This window comes from Anomaloglossus baeobatrachus, chromosome 6 (genome assembly GCF_048569485.1).
Source record: "Anomaloglossus baeobatrachus isolate aAnoBae1 chromosome 6, aAnoBae1.hap1, whole genome shotgun sequence".
In the NCBI taxonomy this organism is placed as follows: domain Eukaryota; kingdom Metazoa; phylum Chordata; class Amphibia; order Anura; family Aromobatidae; genus Anomaloglossus; species Anomaloglossus baeobatrachus.
This window is the reverse complement of record NC_134358.1, coordinates 120,099,093-120,119,266: the sequence shown is the minus strand read 5'-3', so window position 1 is coordinate 120,119,266 and position 20,174 is coordinate 120,099,093. Positions and strand designations below refer to the sequence as shown.

At 49.3% G+C, this 20,174-nt stretch overlaps 1 protein-coding gene across 1 annotated transcript in view; it reads right to left on the bottom strand.

Annotated features, from left to right (window-relative positions):
• Window positions 1-1,568: 1,568 nt before the first annotated feature.
• COPS5 (COP9 signalosome subunit 5) overlaps window positions 1,569-20,174 on the bottom strand; it is a 51,554-nt gene continuing 32,948 nt past the window's right edge. The window contains exons 6-8 of the mRNA XM_075316321.1: window positions 18,302-18,413; window positions 2,562-2,710; window positions 1,569-1,848 (exon numbers count right to left, since the gene is read on the bottom strand). Coding sequence (XP_075172436.1) covers window positions 1,758-1,848; window positions 2,562-2,710; window positions 18,302-18,413 — 352 coding nt within the window. The 3' untranslated portion in view covers window positions 1,569-1,757. The remainder of the gene's footprint in view (window positions 1,849-2,561; window positions 2,711-18,301; window positions 18,414-20,174) is intronic.

Sequence of the window (20,174 nt, the reverse complement as noted above, 5' to 3'; positions counted from 1 at the left end):
AGTATCTAACTTTTTTAGCTGCATGGATACTTCATTTGTGAACCGCGACTGGGGCTTATTTTCGGGGGAGGACTTATATTTAAGCCTTGCTCCGAAAATGCTGAAAATCCCCGCTAGGGCTTATTTTTGGGGGAGGTCTTATTTTTGGGAAAACACAGTATCTATATACTTAAACAAGCAGAGTACGTCATAAACTAGAATAGCATAGAATAAAGTACTGGCATATAAGGTTCCATGGTTTAGTAGGCATGTATCTGTCCCTTACACCGTGGCTTGTGTGTTTTGTTTTTTTTATGCTGTATGGATTTTTCATGCTTTGATTTTAATACTACTCAAAGTGCAGTTTTTAGGCTTAAACTTTTTTTTCTTGTTATTATTTGGCAGATTTAACGCCAGGGCACTGTTTTTTCTGCCAAACCCCAATATTCCCTAACAACATCTGTTAGTGGAGACTAAAAGTGCGTTTAGACCACCTAACTTGCGACACATCACCGTCAGTCAATAAAAGGAGAGGATTGCGCTGTACAGCTATATCCAACCAAAAATAAGAATGGACAATATTAATAGTGAGGGTGCAAAAACCTACCAAAATTTAAATGGCAAACAAGAAAAAGCAGGTAGGTAAGGAGCACTCTACTCACAACAATTAGCAAAAATACAAAGTTTATTGAATTGTGCAAACAACAGTAAAAGCAATTAAAACCACAATACCTAATCATAAAGACCTCACAGCAAAATCATGTACAGATATGCAGCCATATAGTAAGATACCAATAAAAACATGTCGCTCGCTAGCCGAGCTTCATCTTCTCCTGATTAAGCTCGGCTAGTGAACGACACACGTTGGGTGGGTTTTTGTTGGCACCTTACTATATGGCTGCATATCTGCTGTTTTAATTGCTTTTACTGTTTGATCAATTCAATAAACGTTGTATTTTTGCTAATTGTTGTGAGTAGAGAGCTCCTTACCTACCTTCTTTTTCTTGTTTGCCACATCACTTTCAGTCGGCTACTCGTTTTCTGATTGGCGGTTGTTTAATAGCCTATGTACAGAGGAAGATAGCATTTAATAACCACATAGGCTCCTACTGTTATCGGCATTGAAGCTTCTGTATTGTCGAGACAAGATAGGTCAATATATTACTGAGAATGATCCTATAACAAAATCAAATGATCATTTCACCTAACGAATGAGTGCTCCTCTTGTTCATCTGGTGATCAGAGCCTGTTTACACTGCACGAGTATTAGAAAAAAAATAAAAAAAAAAAATTGTGTTCTTATGGACTCTTATTCCTGATAATTTTGAAGTATGAATGCAGCTTTAAAAAGACCCCATACACATTAATTGGATGGCTGTGTTCATCTTACTTTAATGTGTATGTATGTGGAGAGTACATTATTATTTCATGGTGAAGGCCCTGTTTAACACTAGAAGTCCCTGAGAGGGGTCATTTAACATTTCTACCATTGAAACCCTATGAAGCTCGAAATTCATGGGACTTCTAGTGTTAAAGAATCAGCACCATAAGTTGCAAGCCGCATTCCCTTTTAGAAGAAACAGTCTTGCTCAGTTCAAACTAAGGTTTTATTTGCACAGAAAGCAACCCTGTTGAGAAAGATCAGAACGGCTGTAAAGCCGTGAAAGTTTTCTATACTTTCTGTTGCTCAAACGAGGAAAGACATTTTACAGCTTCTACATAAAAGAAGCAACTTAAAGGACACAAAAGGAGAAAAAAAGAAAAGAAATGGCTAAAAATTACACTTGGGAAGTGTTAATTTGGTTGAACAATTTATCTTTTATCACTTGTGACATCAAGCCGTGGATTGCCTCAATTGTGGTTTTGCAGCTGAAAAATACAAAAAAAGAAAACAAAGTTAGTGATAAATGCTACAGGCAGAATTCATGGAGCTTTCCTGGATTTTGGAAAATTTGCAGTTCCAATATTCTCCACCAATATTGAAGTGATGACTTCCAGTCCATCAGTCACCTAGCTACAGCTGCCATGTGCCATAATGCAATCACCACCATCTAGATCAACGATCGGCTGCAGTGGTAAGGTGATTGATGAACTGGACATCATTACTTATGGTACATGTGTGGAATTAAATGGATACAAATTAATGTTTTTATTTTCCCAAATCACAGAAATTCCTTGAAGCTAGTTAAATACTTGAAGTAAAAGCCATAAATGAAGTAACGTGTTGCATTTTTTCAACTCTTTCCCATTAGCAGATGTCAGGAGAAAGAGGAATATGGCAACTTCAGCATGCCTGGTCCATTATTCCCAAGCCTACAGAGCTGTCCGGTAGCAGCCTTTTATACTTTCCCCTTTGATATAAACATGAAGCACGCTCAAGCTGCGTGGATAGGTTTATGGTGAATTCAGAAGATGCAGCTGACAGCCATTAAACAGGTAGGGTTAGCCTAAATCTGGATTTACCCACAGATGTATTTTACGACATAGATGCAGGTGCGCACACAACGCACACAACACACGCGCGCGCGCACACACACACACACACACACACACACACACACACACACACACACACACTCTACCTGTCTCTTGTCGCTTTGGCTAGTTTGTCTTCAGACTTTCTATCATGTGTTTCTAATCCCAACATGAAGCTTCCACGGCCGAGTTGGGCTTCAGATTGCTCTAGTTTCTCAGACAAGTCAAACACCTGCCCTGTTGTGTAGTCGGCGTTCTGTGGGTGGAAAACAAAGAATTAAACACTGGAAACAAGCAGATAAACCTTAAAGACTAGAATATCTCAGAAAGCTTCTATGGACCATAATAAACATTATATAGTTGCAATTTTCCTCCAGGGTGGTGTACCTGCTTAACCAGACTGTCAGGTCTTCTGCCAATACAAGAGGGAGTGACAGTCAGTGTGAGCGGGCTGGGAGAAGCCTCCAGAGTCCTACCTCTTGGACTAGGAGCTTTGTTCCTGTAAATGCTTCCAAATATGTGTCATTCCGAAACTCCACTCATTGTTTATTGCGCTGGTGTCTGATTGATGCTGCCTGTGGTTTGGGCAGGATGAATCAGTCAACTGGTTCCCCTAGTCAGTTTCTCTCGTGATTCCCTTTAAAGAACCATTGTGGCTTAAAAGGGGTTGTCCACTAATTGGACAAGCCCATCTTAAAGTGAATCTGTTGGCAGGATCTCACACTCCAAAACTATTTATATGCCCATGAAGCTATTGCAAACAAAACTCCAGCAATACCTCTAGCTATCCAGTCCGTTCATTTGCTACTGAGAAAAATCGGGAGTTTGAATTGATATAAAAATTAGAAATATTACAAAGAAGGGAATTTTGTTACTTACCGTAAATTCCTTTTCTTCTAGCTCTTATTGGGAGACCCAGACGATTGGGGTATAGCTACTGCCCTCTGGAGGCCACACAAAGCACTACATTAAAAGTGCAAGGCCCCTCCCCCTCTGGCTATACCCCCCCCGTGGTATCACGGGTTCTCCAGTTTTAGTGCCAAAGCAAGAAGGAGGAAGCCAATAACTGGTTTAAACAAATTAACTCCGAATAACATCGGAGAACTGAAAAACCGTTCAACATGAACAACATGTGTACCCGCAAACAACAAAAAAACATCCCGAAGGACAACAGGGCGGGTGCTGGGTCTCCCAATAAGAGCTAGAAGAAAAGGAATTTACGGTAAGTAACAAAATTCCCTTCTTCTTCAGCGCTCTATTGGGAGACCCAGACGATTGGGACGTCCAAAAGCTGTCCCTGGGTGGGTAAATAAATACCTCATGTTAGAGCTGCAAAACAGCCCTCCCCTACGGGGGTGTCACTGCCGCCTGCAGGACTCTTCTACCTAAGCTGGCATCCGCCGAAGCATAGGTATGCACCTGATAATGCTTGGTGAAAGTGTGCAGACTGGACCAGGTAGCTGCCTGGCACACCTGTTGAGCCGAAGCCTGGTGACGTAATGCCCAGGACGCACCCACGGCTCTGGTGGAGTGGGCTTTTAGCCCTGAAGGAACCGGAAGCCCCGCAGAACGGTAGGCCTCTAGAATTGGTTCTTTGATCCATCGAGCCAGGGTGGCTTTAGAAGCCTGCAACCCCTTGCGCGGACCAGCGACAAGGACGAAAAGTGCATCGGCACGGCGTATGGGCGCCGTGCGGGAAATGTAGATTCTGAGTGCTCTCACCAGATCTAGCAAACGTAAGGCCTTTTCATACCGGTGAACCGGATGAGGGCAAAAAGAAGGCAAGGAAATATCCTGATTAAGATGAAAAGAGGATACGACCTTAGGAAGAAACTCCGGAATGGGGCGCAGCACAACCTTGTCCTGGTGGAACACCAGGAAGGGAGCCTTAGATGACAGAGCTGCCAGCTCAGACACTCGCCGAAGCGATGTGATCGCAACAAGAAACGCCACTTTCTGCGACAGCCGAGAAAAGGAAACTTCCTTCAGAGGCTCGAAGGGCGGCTTCTGGAGAGCAACTAGTACCCTGTTCAGATCCCATGGATCTAACGGTCGCTTGTACGGGGGCACAATATGACAGACCCCCTGCAGGAACGTGCGCACCTTAGGAAGACGTGCTAGACGCTTCTGAAAAAACACGGATAGTGCCGAAACTTGCCCTTTAAGGGAGCTGAGCGACAAGCCCTTTTCTAACCCCGATTGCAGGAAGGAAAGAAACTTGGGCAATGCAAATGGCCAGGGAGACACTCCCTGAGCAGAGCACCAGGACAAGAAAATCTTCCACGTTCTGTGGTAGATCTTAGCCGAATTCGACTTTCTAGCTTGTCTCATTGTGGCAACGACTCCCTGAGATAATCCAGCAGATGCTAGGATCCAGGACTCAATGGCCACACAGTCAGGTTCAGGGCCGCAGAATTCTGATGGAAAAACGGCCCTTGGGACAGTAAGTCTGGTCGGTCTGGCAGTGACCACGGTCGACCGATCGTGAGATGCCACAGATCCGGATACCACGACCTCCTCGGCCAGTCTGGAGCGACGAGTATGACGCGGCTGCACTCGGATCTGATCTTGCGTAGCACTCTGGGCAAGAGCGCCAGAGGCGGAAACACGTATGGGAGCTGAAACTGCGACCAATCTTGAACCAAGGCGTCTGCCGCCAGAGCTCTTTGATCGCGCGACCTCGCCATGAATGCCGGGACCTTGTTGTTGTGCCGGGATGCCATTAGGTCGACGTCCGGCACTCCCCAGCGGCGACAGATTTCCTGAAACACGTCCGGGTGAAGGGACCATTCCCCTGCGTCCATGCCCTGGCGACTGAGGAAGTCTGCTTCCCAGTTTTCTACGCCTGGGATGTGAACCGCGGATATGGTGGATGCTCTGTCCTCCACCCACATTAGAATGCGCCGGACTTCTTGGAAGGCTTGCCGACTGCGCGTCCCTCCTTGGTGGTTGATGTATGCCACCGCTGTGGAGTTGTCCGATTGGATTCGGATCTGCTTTCCTTCCAGCCACTGTTGGAAGGCCAGTAGAGCAAGATACACTGCTCTGATCTCCAGAACATTGATCTGAAGGGTGGACTCCTGCGGAGTCCACGTCCCCTGAGCCCTGTGGTGGAGAAATACTGCTCCCCACCCTGACAGACTCGCATCTGTCGTGACTACTGCCCAGGATGGGGGCAGGAAGGATCTTCCCTGAGACAATGAGGTGGGAAGGAGCCACCATTGTAGAGAGTGTTTGGCCGTCTGGGAAAGCGAGACTTTCCTGTCCAGGGACGTTGACTTCCCGTCCCATTGGCGGAGAATGTCCCATTGAAGTGGGCGCAGATGAAACTGCGCAAAGGGAACTGCTTCCATGGCTGCCACCATCTTCCCTAGGAAATGCATGAGGCGCCGCAAGGGATGCAACTGGCCCTGCAGAAGAGATTGCACCCCTGTCTGTAGTGACCGCTGCTTGTCCAGCGGAAGCTTCACTATCGCTGCTAGAGTATGAAACTCCATGCCAAGATACGTTAGTGACTGAGTCGGTGATAGGATCGACTTTGGAAAGTTGATGATCCATCCGAAAGACTGTAGAGTCTCCAGCGTAGCATTCAGGCTGTGCTGACATGCCTCCTGAGAGGGAGCTTTGACCAATAAGTCGTCTAGGTAAGGGATCACCGAGTGTCCCTGAGAGTGCATGATGTTCTGTAGCAATTGGCACGTGGAGCTAAGCATCTTTGATGTCTATTGAGGCAAGGAAGTCTCCTCTGGACATTGAGGCAATGACAGAGCGGAGGGTTTCCATCCGGAACCTCCTGGCGTGCACATGTTTGTTGAGCCGTTTTAGGTCCAGAACAGGACGGAACGAGCCGTCCTTTTTTGGAACCACAAAGAGATTGGAGTAAAACCCCTGCCCTTGTTCCTGAGGAGGGACTGGGATAACCACTCCTTCCGCTTTTAGGGAATCCACCGCCTGCAGCAGAGCATCTGCTCGGTCTGGACGTGGGGAGGTTCTGAAGAACCGAGCTGGAGGACGAGAATTGAACTCGATTCTGTACCCGCGAGACAAAATGTCCGTCACCCACCGGTCTTTGACCTGTGACATCCAAATGCCGGAAAAGCGGGAGAGCCTGCCCCCGACCGGCGATGCGGAGGGGGGGGGCTGGAAGTCATGAGGTAGCCGCTTTGGAAGCGGTACCTCCATTTGCTTTCTTGGGGCGTGTGTGAGTCCGCCACGAATCTGAGTTTCTTTGCGTCCTCTGAGTCCCTTTGGACGAGGTAAATGGTGTCTTGCCCGAACCTCGAAAGGACTGAAACCTCTGCTGCCACTTTTTCTGCTGAGGTTTGGATGTTCTGGGTTGTGGTAAAGAGGAGTCTTTACCCTTGGACTGCTTAATGATGTCAGCCAATGGCTCGCCAAACAGTCTCTCTCTAGACAAAGGCAAACTGGTTAAACATTTTTTGGAACCAGCATCTGCTTTCCAGTCCTTTAACCACAAGGCTCTGCGCAAAACTACCGAATTGGCGGACGCCATTGAGGTGCGACTGGTAGATTCTAGGACCGCATTGATAGCGTAAGACGCAAACGCCGACATCTGCGTGGTAAGGTGCGCCACTTGCGGCACTGCTGGATGCATGATAGCATCCACTTTTGCTAAGCCAGCTGAAATAGCCTGGAGTGCCCATACGGCTGCGAATGCCGGAGCAAACGACGCGCCGATAGCTTCATAGACAGATTTTAACCAAAGGTCCATCTGTCTGTCATTGGCATCTTTAAGTGAGGCGCCATCCTCCACTGCAACTATGGATCTAGCTGCAAGTTTGGAAATCGGGGGGTCTACCTTTGGACACTGTGTCCAGCGCTTGACCACCTCAGGGGGGAAAGGGAAACGCGTATCTTTAGATCGTTTAGAGAAACGCCTTTCTGGGTGAGCGTCGTGCTTCTGGATTGATTCTCTGAAGTCAGAGTGATCTAACAAAGCACTCAATTTACGCTTGGGATAAAGGAAACAAAACTTTTCCTGCTCCGCAGCCGCCTCTTCTGCTGAAGGGGCTGGGGGAGAAATATCCAACAGCCTATTGATGGCTGAAATAAGGTCGTTTACCATGGCATCCCCATCCGGGGTATCCAGGTTGAGAGGGGTTCCAGGAGTGGATTCCTGATCACTCTCATCAGACACATCACAGGGAGACTGATTGCGCTGAGACCCTGAGCAGTGTGAAGACGTCGAGGGTCTTTCCCAGCGAGCTCGCTTAGGGTGGCTGGGGCCATCATCTGAGTCATAATCCTCGGCCTGTGAAGCCGGGGACCCCCCTGTGGGCTGGATACATTCCAAGTAAGGGGGACCTGAGGACAGAGGCCTCGCCGTGCCCAGAGACTGAGCCCCATGCATAGATTGCAAGGTTTCAAGGATTTTTGCCATAGATACAGACATATTATCTGCAAAAACTGCAAAGTCCGTCCCTGTCACCGGGGCAGAACTGACAAGCGTCTCAGCCTGGGTCGCTACCTCTCCCGACTCCGGCTGGCGAAGCAGCACCGGGTCGGAGCATTGCACACAATGGGGGTCATCGGAGCCTGCTGGTAGATTAGCCCCACATGCAGCACACGCAGTATACACAGCCCTTTTTGCCTTGGCCGCCTTGCGTTTTGAGGATGACATGTTGCTGCTTCCACAGAGCGATCTGGGATATGCAGCCAGAAGCGCACCTCACAGTGCAAGAAATACAATATCTATATATCTGTACCCAGTACACTGATACACAGTGAGGCACTAGAGGGACCAGCACAGAAAAATCGCTTACCGCCCGCTTAAAAAGCGGGTGTGTGGTCGCCAGATAGCCCCTAGTCCAGGTCTCCCAGAGCCTTGCGTCCTTCCTCCAGCCAGGCATGCATGTAATGGCTGCCGGCGTCTCGAGAGAGGAAGGGGGGCGGGCCCTGGGCGTTCCTGGCCAAGAGCGGGAAGCCTGCTTCCCTCTGTGCCAAGTGAGAGGGCTGGAGCATGTAAATCAGGCTCCAGCCCTCGTCGCTGCTAGCGAACAGCGTCTCTCCCCTACCCTGAATGACAGGGTGGGGGCGGGAACGAAACGGAGCTGCCGGCGTCCTAGGCCCAAAAAGCCGGGGACTAAATTTATAACCGCCGCCGCCGTAAAAGCGCGGACGGCGGATCCCCGGCGCACCACAAGTCACAGCAGCGCCGCCCGGTCCAGAGGGGGTCGGCGCTGCGTTCCCAAACACAAACAATCCCCCAGTAATCTGTAGGGACACCAACTCCACGTTGCGGTCCCCGGCGCACTACAACACCCAGCCAGCCCGGAGTGTGTCTGTGCCTGCCGGGGACACAGAGTACCTGTATGATGCAGGGCCTGTCCCTGATCGTACTCCTGCCCCGAATCCATCAGGTTCTAATGGGTCTGTGGATGGAGCCCGGCATCAGAGCTGAGAGGCCGGCAGGATCCCACTTCCACAGAGCCCTACAAGGGGATGTGGAAGGAAAACAGCATGTCAGGCTCCAGCCCTGTACCAGCAATAGGTACCTCAACCTTACAACACCATCCAGGGGTGAGAAGGGAGCATGCTGGGGACACTATATGTGTCCTCTTTTCTTCCATCCGAAACAGTCAGCAGCTACTGCTGACTAAAATCTGTGGAGCTATGCATGGAATGTCTGACCTCCTTCGCACACAAAGCTAAAACTGGAGAACCCGTGATACCACGGGGGGGGTATAGCCAGAGGGGGAGGGGCCTTGCACTTTTAATGTAGTGCTTTGTGTGGCCTCCAGAGGGCAGTAGCTATACCCCAATCGTCTGGGTCTCCCAATAGAGCGCTGAAGAAAAACTTCTGCGCTAAACTCCCTTACAAAGGGCAAAAAAAAAAATAATGATGAATATGAAGATTAACTGGACAATTGACCATTACATTGCAAATTGAAAATTCCCAAAAGTTACTTAGAAATCAGAATTGCCAGTGAGCTTATAATTCCCTTTGCTGCAGATAACAATGAAAAAAAACCATCTATTAAGGGAACCAAGAGAATTTAAATAGGCTTGTAACATTTTACTGTATTCCGTATTTGTCCTTCAGCAAATTGCGGTAAGTAAGCAGATGGACGATCCTCAGCTACAGGCGTGAGCTCAAAGCCGGCAGCAGTGAGTGTCCAGCAGGGACTGTGCTATGTAGAAAAAGTTCTGAGCGGGTCTATCCCATGTGTGTGTTAAGCACGAACCCCCTTTGATGCCCCACTGTGACGCCTGGGTATCGGCGCTCACAGGTGAGCAAGCAAGGCTTGTTGGCGGTGAGATCACTAGAAAGTATGGCTGCTAGTGCTCGCAAATCCTATGCATTTCAAAGCTCTACAGGCTTCTTCATCAGGGAGGTGATATAAAAATAAGGCTGAAGAGCTTTCAGCATGTGGAAGCTCTTCCCAAGCCCCTAGTCTCTCCAGCCCAACTCCACCACCTCCTGCTTGACTGACAACCTCCACTGTATCAACTGTGACTTCAAGCAAAAGGTGCAGTCAGTCAAGCAGGAGGAAGCAGTGCTGGGAGGGGAATAGAGCTGGAGTGACAGAGGCCTGGGAAGAGTTCCGAAAGCCCTTCAGCCTCGTTCATATATTGATTCCAATAGTTTCTATGCAGCGAAGTAAGGGATTGTGTAACTAGTTATTGATTAACTTGCCTTTGCAAGAGCTACATGTGCATATAAAATTGTTTTACGGGTGAAGAACCTGCTGACAAATGCCCTTTAAATGCCAGAGTTCCCTGAGTAAAATAAGGAAGAGCTCTACCCATGTGCATAAAATTTCAGCAATGTTGGCGCCAGGTCTCCTGACGCCCGCATTACATTTGGTCACACGAGCTCTGCAGTTAATTAGTGGCTATGATCAGCTGATGCTCATCAATATTCCATCAACGCAGACTCCCTCACTGATGAAATAGTAAAGGCTGCAGGCGGTCAGCGGCTGCCGATTGTCGCATGGAGTGCTGCAGCCAAAATGTAACGTGAGCGCCGGAGACCTGGCTCAGAGATCGCTGGAACAGGCGCCGGAGAGGAATATAAGCTTTTTCTTATTTTACTCGGGGTTTGGGCATTTAAGAAAGGGTTATCCAAGTACTGGACGTGAAAGGGATTTGTTACTTAACATTTTGGAAACTTATGTAAAATTTAGTATCTGTAAAAGAAAAAAAATCAAAACATCTGAAATTTTACAGCATAAGCTGCAAGTACTCAAAATGCATAAGTCAGAGATGTGCATCTTTAATTATTTCCATTTTAAAAAGGGAATAAAGTATATTGTATATGGCGATGAGAAGGTTTCTGAGCATACAGAATACAGGTAGCCTTGACACTGTTTACCCAGGCATTAATGTACCTTACTCCAGATAGAAAGCATTACCAAACACACACTGTTTGACAAGTATCAAATTGACCGAAATATAGCATCCAGTCTCCGCTGCCCACAATCCTTGCAGTGACCAGAACCGTTCAGTAAACACGGCAGTAAATGTTGCTGCTCCTCCTCCGGGCTTCTGCCTTTCAGAAATCTCTAATTTTATTTGATTTTGTCAGAGAACACAATAGTGTAGCCATGTGGGAGGCAAAGAGAAAGACAGAGGGATTATCGGTGTTTGCCTGTCCCTAGCAAAGTGGCCCGTGCACACATTTCTCCTAGGAATGTAGAATAATCCCTGGCTCTTACTGAACTACACCTCACCCGGGCGTAAGAAAAGACATCAAATACAGATCACCAAGTTCCCATTTTGACATCTGTTTTAATACCGTAATTAGTTATTCAATTTTCTTGTTAAATATTTAAAAAATATTCTTTTGTGAAGTAGCAGAAACACGGACGATAAAAACAGGATTAAATATGTAGAGTTTAATCTGCCCAATTGGACCATAGAGGACTGGAGTAAGGTAATCTTCTCTGATGAGTCTAATTTTCAGCTTGCCCAACACCTGGTCGTCTAATGGTTAGATGGAGACCTGGAGAGGCGTATAAGCCACAGTGTCTTGCACCCACTGTGAAATTTGATGGAGGATCGTGATGATCTGGAGATGCTTCAGCAAGGCTGGAATTGGGCAGGTTAAACTTTGCAAAGGACGTATGAATCAAGCCGTATACAAGATTATCCTGTAAAAACAGTTGCTTCCTGCACAGGCAATGTTCCCCAACACTGAGGACTGGTTTTTCCAGCAGGACAATGCACCATGCCACACAGCTAGGTCAATTAATGTGTGGATGATGGACCACATCAAAACCCTGTCATGGCCAGCCCAATCTCCAGACCTGAACCCAATTGAAAACCTCTGGAATATAATCAAGAGGAAGATGGATAGTCACAAGCCATCCAAGAAAGAAGAACTACTTTAATTGTTGTGCTAGGAGTGGCATAAGGTCACCGAAAAGCAGTGTGAAAGACTGGTGGAAAGCATGCCAAGACACATGAAAGCGGTTATTAAAAATCATGGTTATTCCACAAAAAAATGGATTTTTGTGTCCTCACCGTAAAATCGTTTTCTCTTAGCCATCATTGGGGGACACAGGACCATGGGTGTTATGCTGCCTATCCATAGGAGGACACTATGTAGATGCAAAAGCATACCTCCTCCTCTGCAGTATACACCCCCTGGCCGGGCCAGGCAGTCTCAGTTTTAGTACACAAGCAGTAGGAGAAAAAAAGCAGTAAAAAACTTCTCAACAGAGGAACATGAGAAAAGAAGAGTCAAAACCAAATAAGGTACTGAGAGAACCAAGGCCCCGCAGGGCAACAGGGTGGGTGCAGTGTCCCCCAATGATGGCTAAGAGAAAACGATTTTACGGTGAGTACACAAAAATCCGTTTTTCTCTGACGCCTCATTGGGGGACACAGGACCATGGGACGTCCTAAAGTAGGAAACATAAAAAAAGACAACACAACCCAAGGACTAGGAACCAGTCTCAGACAGCCTGGAGCGCCTACTGAGAGAGGTGCTCTACTGCCGTTTGCAGAATTTTCCTACCCAGATTTGCCTCAGTTGAAACCTGGGTATGGACTCTGTGATACTTTGAAAAAAGTATGTAGGCTAGACCAGGTCGCAGCCTTACACACCTGTTCCACTGAAGCCTGATGCCGAATGGCCCACGAAGCGCCAACGTCTCGCGTGGAATGAGCCCGCAGCCCACTAGGAATGGGCTTGAGTTGCAGGCAATAGACTTCCTGGATCGCAGAGCGAATCCAGCGAGCCAGAGTCGCCTTTGAAGCTGCCTGTCCCTTCTTAGGCCCCTCAGGAATGACGAACAAAGAGTCCGTTTTCCTAAAGGGGGCTGTCCTGGATATGTAATATCTGAGAGCTCTGACGAGGTCTAACGAATGCAGAGACATTTCCACCCTATGAACTGGGTGTGGACAAAATGAAGGCAGAACAAGGTCCTCGTTCAAATGAAACGGGATAAGGACCTTTGGAAGGAAATCCGGAAGGGGGCGCAGAACCACCTTGTCCTGGTGAAAGATCAGGAAAGGCTCGCGGCAAGAGTGCTGCTAGCTCCGAAACCCGTCTGATGGATGTAATTGCCACCAGGAATGTTACCTTCCAGGACAGAAGAGCAAGGGAGGATTCCTTGAGGGGTTCAAAGGGAGACCTCTGGAGACCGTCCGGAACGAGGTTGAGGTCCCATGGGTCCAGCGGCTGTTTGTACGGGGGAACTAGATGGGAAACGCCCTGGAGGAAGGTCTTGACTTGCGGTTTTTGAGCCAGGCGGCATTGGTAGAAGATTGAGAGCACTGAGACCTGCCCTTTAAGGGAAATGAGAGCCAACCCCGCTTGCAAGCCAGACTGTAGAAAGTCGAGAATTCTGGGGATGGCCAGAGGTATAGGCTGGACGTTAGTTTCTCTGCACCACGAAAGGAAGATTTTCCACGCACAGTGGCAAATGCGGGATGAAGCAGGCTTTCGGGCGCTGATCATGGTGGAAATAACCGCGGGGGAGAATCCCGCTCTTGTTAATACCCAGGTCTCAATGGCCATGCCGTCAGCTTCCGGGCTCTGGAGTTCTGATGGAAAATGGGCCCTTGGGTCAGCAAGTCTGGGATGTCTGGAAGGCGCCACGGTGCGTCTGTGAGCATTTGTACTAATTCGACGTACCAGGCGCGCCTGGGCCAGTCCGGTGCTATCAGTATCACCGGGACTCCCTCTGCCTTGATCTTCTTGATCACCCACGGCAGCAGGGGTAGAGGTGAAAATATGTAAGGCAGGCGGAAGTGGTGCCAGGAGCAGACTAGAGCATCCGCACCGATGGACTGCGGGTCGCGTGACCTGGCTATGAACGCGGGTACCTTTGCATTCAACCTTGAGGCCATTAGGTCCACGTCTGGTGTGCCCCAGTGAGTGCAGATGTGTAGAAACACATCTGGGTGGAGAGACCATTCTCCGGCGGCCAGGCCTTGGTGACTTAGAAAGTCTGCTGCCCAGTTCTCTACCCCCGGTATGTGTACCGCTGATATCACTGATCCCAACGATTCGGCCCACCTGAGGATCTTGTGGGCCTCGAGATAAGCCGCTTTGCTGCGGGTGCCCCCCTGACGATTGATATAGGCTACAGCTGTCGCATTGTCCGATTGGACTCGAATCTGACGACCCGCTAGCAGAGGGCAGAACGCCCTGAGCGCGAGGAAGATTGCGCGGAGTTCCAGGGTGTTTATGGGTAGGGAAGACTCCTGGGGCGTCCAACGTCCTTGAGCAGTGTGGTGCCGGTACACTGCTCCCCAGCCTAGGAGGCTGGCGTCCGTGGTCAGCACCAGCCAGTTCACTGGGAGAAAAGATCTCCCCTTCGATAGGGATGAGGACCGAAGCCACCAGCGGAGTGCGTACCTGACTGAAGGCGTCAGGTGAAGATGTTTGTCCAGGGAGAAGGGGCTCTTGTCCCAGGCCACTAGAAGGGCTAGCTGCAATGGGCGGAGGTGCAGTTGAGCAAAGGGTACTGCTTCCATAGCCGCCACCATCCTGCCGAGAACTTTCATGCTGAATCGAATGGAGCGAGACGGAGGACGTAGAAGGCAACGTACCGCTCGTTGAAGAGCGATCGCCTTGTCCTGAGGGAGAAGGATCAAGCCCCGACGGGTGTCCAGGGACATGCCCAGGAAGGTGATGGATCATGATGGGACCGGGAATGATTTGTCCAGATTCACTATCCACCCTAAGCGGGATAGGGTGTCCACAGTGATCTGTACGCTGGTTGAGCAGTCACGGAAGGAGGGGGCCTTGATAAGGAGGTCGTCCAAGTAAGGGAGAACGACCACTCCCCTGGCGTGAAGGACGCTCATGGCGGCCGCCATGACTTTGGTGAAGACCCTTGGTGCGGTGGCAAGGCCGAAGGGTAGAGCTACGAATTGAAAGTGAGTCCTGAATTGCAAAGCGGAGGAACTTTTGGTGATCTGGGGTGATGGGTATGTGCAGGTACGCGTCCTTGATGTCTATGGATGCGAGGAATTCCCCTTCGACCATGGATGCAATAATGGACCTTAGGGACTCCATTCTGAATCTCCGAACGTGCACGTTTGTTTAGGTGTTTGAGGTCCAGGATGGGTCGAACTGACCCATCCTTTTTGTGGACCACAAAGAGGTTGGAATAAAAACCCCTGAACTTCGTCGTCTGCGACAGGTATTATCACTCCTGCTGTTAGAAGCGACTCGGGGGTCGGGTCCGAAATTCTATGTGGTAACCGGAAGACACAAGGTCTCGCACCCATTTGTCGTCTGAGGCGGCAGCCCAGATGTGATGAAAGAGCCGCAGTCGACCTCCTACAATGAGTGTGTCTTCCGAGGCGCCGAAGGAGTCATGAGGGGGGAAAACGTCGTGGCAGAGTCTCCCTAGTCCTGGACTGTTTCGGTCTAGGCTGCCATGACTAAGTGGGTTTCGGGGAGAGCTGAAGAGGTCGGTCCCTGCGTAGTCCGCGGCTGGTGGCGTGGACCGCACGGGGTGTCGACCAACCAAATGAGTTCCGAAAGGAGCGGAATGAGGACTGTGGACATCTGGAGAAGGACGTCCTGGACTTCAGCTGGGGGAGGGAGGTACTCTTTCCTCCCGTGGCGTCAGAAATGAGCTTATCCAGACGTTCGCCAAACAATCGAGGCCCGTGAGAGACTTCTTGGAGGCAGAGTTCGCTCGCCATTGTCGGAGCCAGAGAGCTCTACGGAGGGCTATGGTATTTGAGGCGACAAACGCTGCGCAGGTAGCAGCGTCCATGGAGGCCTGCATGAGGTACTCCGCCGCAGCGGCAATTTGAGCTGTTACCTCTGTGAAGGTATGAGGGGAACTGGGATTCCTCAAGCGAACTGTTAAGGGATTCTGCCCAGACCGAGATCGCCTTTGTGACCCACACAGAGGCAAAGGAGGGCGAGAGGGAGGAACCCGCAGCCTCAAAAGCAGAGCGGGCGAGGTGCTCCACCTGTCTGTCGGGTCCTTGATGGAGGAACCATCGGGTAAAGACAGGAGCGTCTTTGTGGTAAGGTGGGAGACCGGGAAGGAAGGGGGGGGGGGGGGTCGACCGAGGGCGGATCGGCCCAGCCCTTAGGGGCAGGTGAGGCAAAAGGGTATCGGGACTCCATGAGTTTTCGGTTACCAAAGCGCCTGTCAGGCTTCTCCCTTTGCTTTGTGAGGATATCCTGAAACTCAGGGTGATCAGCGAAAACCTTTTGGGGTTTCCTTGCCCTCTTAAAGGAGACCAGATGGTCAGTGGTAGTGGATGGGGGATCCTCAACATGCAGAGTTTGGTTGATTGCTGCTATAAGGGAGTCTATTGCAGTTTGATCATCTGGGGAGGATGAAACCAAGGAATCCTCTTGGTATAAACAGCATTCTCCCTCCTCCAGCTCTTCAGAAGCCGTGGAGCGTGTGGGAGAGCCTGCCCTGTGTGCTCCCGAGGGAGAGCCCGCTGGAGACACCCGGCCGTGTGCTCTTTTCCTGATCCCTGCAACCGGAGAAGCATGTGCCCGGATTACCTCAGAAGGATCCTCCATAGGGGTATCCTCAGGCTGCGTTCCGAACAGGGACCCAGAAGGGTGTGGAGGACGACATTGCATAGCCAGCACCAGGTTCTGTGACAGTTTTTCCATGGATTGGGACAGAAACTGTGCCCATTCCGGTGGGCTGGGAGCCCTAGGCTCTAGTCTGACGGTTGCGGCGGTGGTGGCAGGGGGGTCTTGGAGGGCTATAGGGGCACAGGACTCACAGAGAGAAGAGGTGAGTTTACGTGGTAGCTCAACGTGGCAGGCAGTGCAGGCTGAATAATAGACTATGTGAGCCTTAGCCCTCTTAGTGCCTTTTGAATTCTGCATGTTCCTGATAGGAGTATGCTAGGAGGGGGAGCAATGCTCAGCAGAGCTACAGTGAGCAGCACCTTACCAGAATCAGCCGATGGCTGGAGATCTTCCCACGCTTTCCTGGGAGGGGGTTGGGGGGGAGGGTTATCGCGGCCGCGGGGGGGGGCGGGGCTTAGCCCTAAAAGAGCGCGAAGAAGTAGTCAGTGTGCCCCCCCCGCTGTGGGTAGTAAAAAACGGCGGGAAAGGAGCTTCTGATGGTTTTCCTCCCTGTCCCTCTAGTCAGCACACAACATGTCACTGGTGGTTATCAGCCGGCTTTTCTGCTAGATCAAATAAACAGAGCAGATAATAAACAGCACGAGTCCCTGAGCTCTGTGATTCTCTAGCTACCCCCTCCCCCCTGCCACGGGAAATTATCTGTGCAGGAGTTTGCAAACAGGAGGGACTCCCCTCCCCCCCCCCCCCCCCTCCTCCAGCCAGCAAGCTAGGGAAAAGTTAACACTGTGTGTGCAGGATTCCTGGGGCTCTCTTCCTTGCATTAGCCAGGGACTTTCTCATAATAAATACTGTATATTCAGCCCTGGGAGCCTTTTCTCCCTTTGTCTGGGAAACCAGTCAGGGGGGATCTCACCTTAAACACTGCTTCAATCCAGGCACTGAAAATAGCAGAGTCAGCTTGCTGTATCCGGTCACAACGGTGCCATATTCAACTCAGAGCCTGCAAAGAGGGGCTGAGGAATTGATGCCATATTCAACTCAGAGCCTGCAAAGAGGGGCTGAGGAATTGTGCCTCTGCCCTGGGCTTTCGAAAATCGGCGTCTCTGGAACCCGTCGTCCAGCCCAGGATCCAGCGTCGCGGGAGGGGGTACGTGTAGGCAACACTTCACGTTGCCGCCCGTTGATGGTAGTGGGAGATCGGTCCCAAAAGGAAACCGTCGCCCTCAAAAAATAACAAAACCTTTAAAGGAAGTGCCTCCTATAGACACTAAGCTAAAACTGGGACTGCCTGGCCTGGCCAGGGGGTGTATACTAAAGAGGAGGAGCTATGCTTTTGCATCTAGTTAGTGTCCTCCTATGGATAGGCAACATAACACCCATGGTCCTGTGTCCCCCAATGAAGCGTCAGAGAAATATTGATTTCTGAACTCTTGCTGGGCTAAAACATTAGTATTGTTGTTTCTAAATGATTATGAACTTGGTATCTTTGCATTATTTGAGGCCTGAAAGCAATGCATTGTTTTGTTATCTTGACCTTTTCTAATTTTCAGAAAATAAATACAAAATTTATTGCTTGGAAATTCAGAGATGTCAGTAGTTTATAGAATTATAGAACAATTTACATTTCACTCAAAAATATACCTATAAAGAGAAAAATCAGAAAAATTTTGCAGTGGTTTAAATTTTTTGCCAGAGCTCTATATGATATATAAAAGACCACAACCACCAAAAACACTAACTAAATATACAAAGTCGCTTTACTTAGAAATTAGTCAAAAAGATCTATTTAGCGTTGTCTGAATATTCCTGTTACAATAACTAAAATGAAATCCTATCTGAGGTACGCACCGTCAGCAGACTTGAGGAGCTTAGTGTATTCACCCAGTACTTATTCCACAAAAGTTCCAGCAGCTTGCGGTCGAGAGAAGACTTGAAATATGTCACCTCCAGAGCGTAATACCTGAGTGATGGCAAAATAATTGTCTTTGAAGGTAAAATGTTTACAAACAATAAAATAAAAAAATAAGTCTTACAGAGAACCTGAGTATTTTTATTTTTTTTTATATTATATTATATGGTGCAAGAGGAATGGGCCTTAATTATTTAGCGCTACTTTTAAGGTTTTTACCAAAGGGGTATTACTCACAGGATAATAATGCGGTGCAGCCTAAAAAGACATAGCCCCCCAGAGTATCCTGTAAGCCACAAACCCTTAGTAAAGACCATGAAAATTTGAGCTAATAAACTTTTTCTCTGGAACTATATGAAGGTTTAAAAAATAAACCAATAAATAAACACACACAAAAAAGAGAATTTTGTTTACTTACCGTAAATTCTTTTTCTTATAGTTCCGACATGGGAGACCCAGACCATGGGTGTATAGCTTCTGCCTCCGGAGGACACACAAAGTACTACACTAAAAAGTGTAGCCCCTCCCTCCGAGCATATACACCCCCTGGATAACCAAATCTAGCCAGTTTAGTGCAAAAGCTGAAGGAGGACATCCACCCACAAGTAGAGATAGAGCAAAACCGGGAACAACCGGAACCTCTGTCTACAACAGCCGGTGAAAACACACGGAACAAGAAAACTGCCAACAGGCAACAGGGAGGGTGCTGGGTCTCCCATGTCGGAACTATAAGAAAAAGAATTTACGGCAAGTAAACAAAATTCTCTTTTTCTTCATCGTTACTTATGGGAGACCCAGACCATGGGACGCCTCAAAGCAGTCCATGGGTGAGAATAAACAGAAAACTGAGAAGTAGGCAAACCCTAACTTCACAAATGGGCGACAGCCGCCTGAAGGATGCGTCTGCCCAAGCTCGCATCTGCCGAAGCATGAGCATGCACTTGGTAGTGCTTCGAAAAGGTGTGCAGACTAGACCAAGTGGCAGCCTGACAGACCTGCTGAGCCGTAGCCTGGTGCCTGAAAGCCCAAGAGGCACCGACAGCTCTGGTCGAGTGCGCCTTGATCCCCGGCGGGGGAGGCACCTGAGTACACTGGTAGGCATCGGATATGGCAGACCTAATCCAACGAGCTAGGGTCGGTTTAGAAGCAGAGAGACCCTTGCGCTGACCTGTGGTCAGCACAAAAAGAGAGGTGCACCGCCTAAGAACAGCGGTGCGTGACACATAGATCCGGAGCGCCCGCACCAGATCTAAAGTATGCAACGCTTTCTCAAAGCGATGCACAGGGGCCGGACAAAAGGAAGGCAATGAAATGTCCTGGTTAAGGTGGAAAGAAGACACCACCTTAGGGAGAAAGTCCGGAGTCGGACGGAGAACCACCTTGTCTTGGTGAAAAACCAAAAAAGGTGACTCCGAAGAGAGTGCAGCCAAATCAGAGACTCTCCTGAGAGAAGTTATGGCCACCAGAAAGACGACTTTCTGTGAAAGTCGAAACAAAGAAACCTCCCTAAGAGGCTCAAAGGGGGGTTTCTGTAAGGCCGTGAGGACCAGATTAAGGTCCCAGGGATCCAAAGGCCGCCGGTAAGGTGGAATGATGTGAGATGCGCCCTGCATGAAGGTGCGCACTTGGGCCAGTCGGGCGATACGCCGCTGGAACAACACTGACAGAGCAGAGACCTGTCCATTTAGGGAATTGAGGGATAGTCCTAGCTGCAGACCGGACTGTAGAAAGGACAGGATGGTCGGCAAGGAAAAAGGCCAAGGGACATGCCCGGAAGAACGACACCAGGACAGGAAAATTCTCCAAGTCCTG